Here is an 8,200-nt window from a genome sequence, read left to right as displayed (position 1 = left end):
ATCATAACACTCCGGTACTCTTATTGATTGTATGCTAATTGTAAAAGGAAGTGCTACATGTACATAATTGTCTGCATAATGGTATCCATAATTACACATGACACTAAATCCAACCTTTAATTCAAATCTCAGACTTGCACATCAACAGCTCCGATTGCCACATCATATTATGAACACCACTATGTGCAATAATTATGTACAAGTAAAATTTTCCAATTGTAAAATAGTGGTAGGAGCCATCCTATGAAAGTCTTGATCAGCAAACATTGCAAAACAAAGCAATAAAAGTGTAACGGGATAAATCGATTTTCGATGGAATGAAAAGGACATGTTAGATATAAAATGAAGAAAATGTTTTCTATGATACATAAGCGTAAATACTATCACAATATTCGATTCAAGAATCTACGTATGAATCTGATTAAGAATCTATATCCAACTTTGTCTAAAAAGGATTTAGCCCGTTTGTATTGATTTCCAATGGCAGGTACAAGTGTAAATTTACTATTAGCATGCTTACCCCAATTCCCGTCCACACAATGGACCAAACGAGGGTACAAATGTAAATTTACTTTAAGCATGCTTCGTCAAAAAATAGACATTTTAAAAATGACAACAGAGCAAGGCCTGTATTTTAATATTTCCATTTTCAGCCCATTTTATTTATCTTATAATTTTAAATATGATTTAAATTTAAAAAGAGAAAAATAAAATAATAGTCGATTGGAGCTAATCAACACCCACAAAAAAATAATATCCAAACCTATTAACTAGACACGTTAATTTTGGTCCCACTTCGGACATGCAGCCATTGGTGTACCCGAGAGGTCTTAGGGGTCACGTGAAACCCCAATTTTTTTTTTTTTTTTTTATAAAGTCCTGTTTAGTATCGATTGAAATTTTAATTTTAATTTAAATCAAAATTAATAATTAATTTTAATAAAAAAATTCATAGAATCATTAGCTTTTTAACTTTTATTAAAATTTACTAAAAATCTGATTTTAATCCCCACCAAACAATGCCAAAATCAAAATAAATTTGAAATGTTTTATCTTGTTCGTACTCTTTCCCTTATGCACTAAAACGTTAACCCTTCTAATTTTTTAAAATTTATCCCTAATTTCTCTACAAATTATCACAATTAATTAGAATCTAAATTTGCATTTTTTCCTATTATATTTGTGTATATAGAATGTGTTTGATTTTAACTTATATTTAACGAATTGTGTTTATTTGATTGATTACTATTATTGATTATTAGTTATATATTTCTCCTTTCGATTACTTGAATTGATTGTTTGTATCAAATACACTATAAATTTTTTAAACGTAAATATGCACTTTCTTTTGATGAGAAAAATATTAATAAAATTACAGTTCGAAATCAAATGGATGAAAATGATGAGCAAAATATTAATGAATAAATATTTTTTAATTGTAAATCTACATTTTCTCGGGGCAAGTATGACTCATTCAAAAATCAAGAATAACGTATTCGATTTGTATAGAGTTTGATTGTACCGCCAACTCAAAATGTCTTCGTCCGCCCTTGCATGCAGCTCTAACATTAAGAGGGTTGGTTCGGACATCTTAACACCTCTATCTGAGGAAGCAATTTGTAGATGGCTGCTCTACAATCATTCAATGGTCAATCGATTTAAATTCAATTAGATAAAAATGTAATATAAAGTTACATATAAATACAAATTGTAGGATTGAACTTTAAACATTACATCTGAAAATTAACTGTATGTTCAATAAAGAGAGATTACATTCAACTACTATCATTAAAATGAATTGATCTTATATTCAGATAGCCAATCAGCCATTTATTTAAGTAGAAATCCTGTATTACATAATAGATCTAAATATGTTGATGTTAGATTCCATTTTATAAGAGATGTTATTTCACAAAGAATTGTGAAACTTGAAAAGATTTCTATTAATTACTACCCTACTGATGTATGTACTAAAGTGTTGCCATTAAACAAGTTTTTGGACTGAGTATCTGGTAAGAGAGCTAAAGATGTCATGATTTAGAGTAACCATTGTAGATGAAAATTGGATCATTGTACCAAGGTGGAGATTGTAAAGAAGTGGCACAATGATGCTAACTTGAATGCTGATTGGATGGATGTTTTGACTTGGCTGCCCTGTTAACTCTTCAAATGCTGGTTAATAAAGTTGCTGTTTAATTGGCAAAAGTGGGTTTTATGAAAGATGCACTTTTTATGGAATGAACACTTGAGATGTTGCCAAGTGTCAACCCCAAAAATCATTGGATTGGCTAACCTTCAGGTGTCTTCTTTTACTTTGTTCATTGCCTAGGGTTTGAGAGAATTATCCATTCAACTTTCTCTCTCGGACTCTTGAAGTTCCTCGCCTCTTTCTCACTCTAGAAATCTGTAAGTCTTTCGATCTTTCACACTTTCTCAATGTAATATGTTTCTTGTGTGATTTGTATATTGAGGATTATTGTGTTCTTCTTGAGTGAAAAATAGTTGTAATTGAAGGCTGGTTTTTTGTTGTGCTCTTGAGTGATTATAGTCTGAGTGCTCGAATCTGTATCTTAGACAGGTTGATTTTGATTTCATACGATGGTTTCTTCCACTGATGGAAGCTCAAGGGGTTTATAGTTTTATTGCGTAATAATAATATTGAAGTTCATTTTATCTTTGGGTTTGTTCTTTTAAGTTTCTGCCTTTTTCTGTTGATAAAACAAACTAATCATTTGAACCTCATCATAACACCCTGGTACTCTTATTGGTTGTACGCTAATTATAAAATAGTGGTAGGAGCCCTCTTACTGGAGTCTTGATTAGCAAACACCGCGAAACAAAGCGATGAAAATCTAATGGGATAAATCGATTTTCGATGGAATGAAAAGGACACGGTAGATATAAAATGAAGAAAATATTTTCTGTGATACATTAGCATAAATGCTACCACAATATCTGATTCAAAATGTCTAAATTCGATTCAGAATCTATATCATGTAAGTGTTATGCCTTAGATCTAATCAATCTTGGACATAAATACTTTTAATATATAATTAATGTAATTTAATGACAGATCTATTATTTAATTAATAGTCAATTAAATTAAATAATAGAGTTCGTAGATTGAAATCGTAGTAATTTGTTAATCATAAGGAATTGTGATTATAATATACAAATTACATATGATTGAATCTTAAATTATCCGTAGTCGTAAGTAATAACGAGATACAGATGTAGTTATTACGAATAGATTATCACGTGAGGCATTTCTTACTTGTGAAGTAAGTAGCTGATCTCACAAGTTAAAATGTGATGATACTTGAATGAACACGTGGATATTTTGTTATAAAACAAAACATTGGAGATCCGCCTAGAGATTCTACATGGATAATTATCTGAGTGTCAGCGGTTAATCTCTAACGTTCGGTAGTGGTATTGATCCTTTGACTTGAGGTTGTCATAGTACCTTAAATGAGGATAGTCATACTTTGACGGTGTTGGATGTTGCTCTGTCACGGGCCGTTAATATGACATCGTTTGGGTATGTCAAGAATCGTATGAAGGTTGTGAATGACCAATGGATGATTCCTCACTCTTAGAGAGTAAGAGATTATGATCTATATTTCATTCAATTAAATCGATAACGAAATTCTTGGCCAATGTGTATTCATAAGTCGAAAATAAATTTTTGACTTATATTGACTTAATAATGGAATGAAAGATATGATTGATAATCAAGATTGACACACTTCCATATCTCGTAATTGATTGACTCATATTGACGAAAGAATTATAATTTCATGGTAAACGAACGAGTTTAGTTTTGTTATACCACATGATATTATTCGTCACGTGTATTGTCCTGACATATTGCTAGATGTCAATCTGAGACGGCGAGTGCGAATTAGTGATAAATCAAAATGGTTTTTTAATTTATCAATTTTGATTAGATCACAATAATATTTTACATCGTTAGACATCGTGATCGGGAACCTGATGGGTAACACACAAAAGGAGAACTAGAAGATTGTGATTTATCAATTAATTAATTTAACCAGCGTTAGATAAATTAATTAATTGGATTGCTTATTTATAAACTGAATTAATTAATTTGATTAATTAATTCACGGGCCAAATTTAATTAAATGATTTGATTAATTATTGGATCGGGTCAGGCCAAATCCATTTGGGTTTATATAAATAAGTTATTAGAGTTTACAATTTTATGAGCGATTCATTATTCTTGCCAGCACAAGAAAAAAATCCTAATCCTACATTCTTGTTCTCTGTGTGGATCACCGTTGGAGGTTGGACAATTGGACAGCTTTGGGTAGCAGATCAAGGTTGCTGGAACAAAAGAATAGTAAAGGAGTTTACAGAATCAAAGCAAGATTTACAAAGGAATTTATAGAATTAATGAAATGTACAATTTCTATCCAAACACAAAGGAATCCTTCGTGAGAATTGAAAATTATTTTATTTTTCGCTGCGCATGTTTTAGTAGATTGCCAAAATATTTAGCCCGTTGGTATTGATTTCCAATGACAGGCACAAAGTGTAAATTTACTATAAGAATGCTTAATCCAATTCCCATCCTCACAATGGACCAAACGAGGGTACAAGAGTAAATTTACTTTAAGCATGCTTGGTAAACAAAATAATAAAAATAAAATAAAACTAGGCGGTTTAAAAATGACAACACAGCAAAGCACGTATTTTAATATTTCCATTTTCAGCCCATTTTATTTATCTTATAAACTTAAATATGATTTAAATTTGAAAATGTAAAAATAAAGTAACGGAAAATAAAGAATATGAGTTGGACATTATGTCATTCCTATATATATATATAGAACATTTCAATATTTCCCATTTGGCAACAATAAATAGGAATAAAGCTCCTGCACAGATCCCTTTGCACAGAGTCTGTACAGGGCTCTCACATGTGGGATCCACCCTCATGGGTGTGCATCTGTACAGACCCTGTGCAAATGGGTCTGTACAAATAGCACAATTCCAATAAATATAGGCCATTTTAATTAAACAAAAAGTTGATAAAGTTATAGATGGCGAGTTTTCAGCCACTTAGTGAGGATAAATAGATCGAGGGATACCAATTAACTAACATTTCTATAATACTATCTTCGTCGACCTTTTTATCCTCGCCATAAGTGGCCAAAAACTTGTCATTCATGGCCTTATCAACATTTTGTGGAACTACTAGAATGGTGTTATTTTTCATTGCTTTTACATTCTGCCATTTCTGTTTTGGTTAGAAATCGACTGCTGCAATTTTGGGTAAAGTATTTATCAAGTCCTCAACATAATTATACACATAGGCTAACTTTGTCGATGCTTTGGAAATGATGGATTTGGATTCTTTTTGAACTTCCTCATATTGTTATTATTATTATAAATTTTGTTGATAAAAAATTGAACTCGGTTCATATTGAAGTTGATCACAGTTAATCGACACCCATAAATTAGTATCCAAACCGATTAACAAGACACGTCAATTTCGGACCTTTAAGAGGGTTGGTTCGGACGTCTTGACGCCTCTATCCGAGGGCAGCACTTTGTTGATGGCTGCTCTGCAATCATTCAATTCTTATGGTCAATCGATTTAAATTCAAATGGAGAAAAATGTAATATACAGAGAGTGTTTGTTGGGGATTAAATTTAGATTTTTAGTAGATTGTAGTAGAAATTTTTAAAATGTGTGATTGAAAAGTTATGAAACTCATGAAAGATGTAGCAAATCAAACAGGCTCACAATTACATATAAGTATAAATTGTAGGATTGAACTCTAAAGATTTCGTCTGAAAATTAATTGCATGGTCAATAAAGACAGATTAAACTACTATCATTAAAATGAATCGATCTATATAGAACAAAACCATACGTATAGGTTTGGTTCACAGAATTTTTTTTTTCACAGATGTACTTGGCAAAATTTCACTGAAAGTTGGAAAAAAATAATGATAAAAATCAGTTCCAATCAGGTGCTATCAATACAAAACCCGTAAAGGAAAAGCTTGTACGTATCCATCTATAGATTTAAGAACGGCATTATTGCTTGCCAAAACAAATTTGAATAATATTTCTTGTACACTTCATGTTGTACATAGAGTTTGACATCACTTGAAAATTCAAAAATGAATGGACGAGAAAGTGTGTGTTATTTTAAAACTGGCCACTCATGTTACAATATGTGACACAACGTCAAACTTAATGTCAAATAAAATGTACGTGTATCATAATTAAACAAATTTTCCTTCATTATTGTTTGCAGCCTCGTAAGTCTTCCGAAGGACATTATTTCTTAGGCACGCGTGGCCATGTAGCTATATATTTCTTGTAGTTTTTCCAACATCAATTATCACACGACGGACGCAAGACTTTATACTTGATAGATTGCCATTGGTACACGAATAAACTAGGCTTTTCTTGTAATCTTCCTTCTAACGTCTATTCAAATCTAGTTACTTTTGGGATTGAATATCTATCTACGAAATATACATAGGTTGAGTTGACGTAAAACTTTGCCCACGTTTGTCTATCATTATTTAAAAAATAATAATTTTAAACTTATTTTCAACCATACATTTTTAAAATAAAATATTTTGCAGGTAATCAAATTTTTTTTTTTTAACTTTTTAACCACATATTCACCAAGAATTAACTATTTCAAAACTCATTTTCCCACTTTAATAGCGGACAAAAAAGGGCTTTTTATCTCCTTGTCCCTCGTTCAGTCAGAAATTTTTGGAAGGCGGAGTAGATGTTAAAATATTCATAATAATTTATTTATTCATTTAAAATAGAATTGAAATTTACAAACATAAACTAAAAAAAATAAAAAGATTAGGGGCGGAAACCATGAAACATGTTGGGAAATCCTCACCCATTTCAGGGTGGACGTGACAATGCGGGATGTGATCGAAGTATTTTACCAATATGATATGAAAGTATATGTAGTCTGTGTGTATTGTGGCTTTAACCTTTGAGTTATAACAAAATTAAACCGTACGATAAACAAAATAAATTTTGTATAATATTAATCTATTATACTTTATCAAATAACTCGTCAAGGTTGATCTTCAAGGCCCTATACCATGCCTTTTCTCAAATTCCATGTTAACAGTTATCATATGTAAAAACGTGCAGGCTTCCCTTGGAACAAAAGACACGTTACAAAGCAGCTTAAACATAAAAATATGCCACAAATACAATATCATTATATGAGTAGGACCCTTGTCCCATAATTCATCCTATAGTCCCTTTGGACCTTAGCATATAAATAGGATTCAAGATTTCCCTCTACCCAATGCCCCAAATTCTTCGGAATAAGAGTAATAACATGGGCAGTTCCTTTATTTTCTTCCTATGTAGTGTTCTATCTTCTTTCCTCCTATATGTCATCATGGCGCAACCACTTTCGACCGATTCCCGATGGGTCGTAAATGAATCCAACCAGCGCGTGAAGTTGGCGTGCGTAAATTGGGTATCGCATCTCGACGTGGTGGTGGCTGAAGGGCTAAGCAAGCAGCCAGTGGATGTGATTTCAAAAGGGATTTTGGATATGGGATTCAACTGTGTTAGGCTAACTTGGCCACTTTTTTTGTTCACTAATGACACTTTGGCCTCAATCACTGTAAGACAGTCTTTCAAGAACCTCGGATTGGTCGAATCCATCGCAGGTCTACAGTCAAATAATCCCTCCATTGTTGATCTTTCCCTTATCAATGCTTACCAGGTAAACCCACTTTTCCTTCTCTTCTACCTCAATCATTATGCATTCATAGTTGACTAAAAACTTTATATATTTTATGTTTAATATTCTTTGTTTTTGTTTTGTCTACTTAGACTCTAAAAAAAATCCATGTCCAACTTCATTACTATCAGGAACCTTGGATGAACGGGTTTTAGTTAAGTTTTCCTAGTGCATATACACTCGAGTCATTCTCCATTAAACCCTAAAAAGCTTTACGCTCATCCATAGAAACTAGTTTTCTACGGGAGGGCGAGTCTTGCACAGTCAATATCTCTCTAATCTTTACACTCGAAGACCAATCTTTATTAACACGAAAAAATCTTGGCACGTCTGCCGTTCAGGATAGCTTTAATAATCAGCTAATAAGGAAAGAATATTGTCAAAATAGTTGGTCATGTGGGGGGGGGGGGGGGGGGTGGGAAGGG

General features: G+C 32.2%; 1 protein-coding gene across 1 annotated transcript; it reads left to right on the top strand.

The window, feature by feature from the left end:
- Positions 1 to 7,301: 7,301 nt before the first annotated feature.
- Positions 7,302 to 7,829, top strand: LOC111394961. The gene has a single exon (XM_023021001.1). The coding sequence runs from the start codon at positions 7,329 to 7,331 to the stop codon at positions 7,812 to 7,814; it is 486 nt and encodes a 161-aa protein (XP_022876769.1). The 5' UTR covers positions 7,302 to 7,328; the 3' UTR covers positions 7,815 to 7,829.
- The last annotated feature ends 371 nt before the right edge of the window (positions 7,830 to 8,200 follow it).

Source organism: Olea europaea, chromosome 1 (assembly GCF_002742605.1).
Source record: "Olea europaea var. sylvestris chromosome 1, O_europaea_v1, whole genome shotgun sequence".
Taxonomy (NCBI): domain Eukaryota; kingdom Viridiplantae; phylum Streptophyta; class Magnoliopsida; order Lamiales; family Oleaceae; genus Olea; species Olea europaea.
This window is presented reverse-complemented; position numbering and strand designations above follow the sequence as displayed.

Bases quoted from the DNA above. Each gene is read 5' to 3' on its own strand.
- LOC111394961 (XM_023021001.1), top strand. From the start codon at position 7,329: ATGCCCCAAATTCTTCGGAATAAGAGTAATAACATGGGCAGTTCCTTT.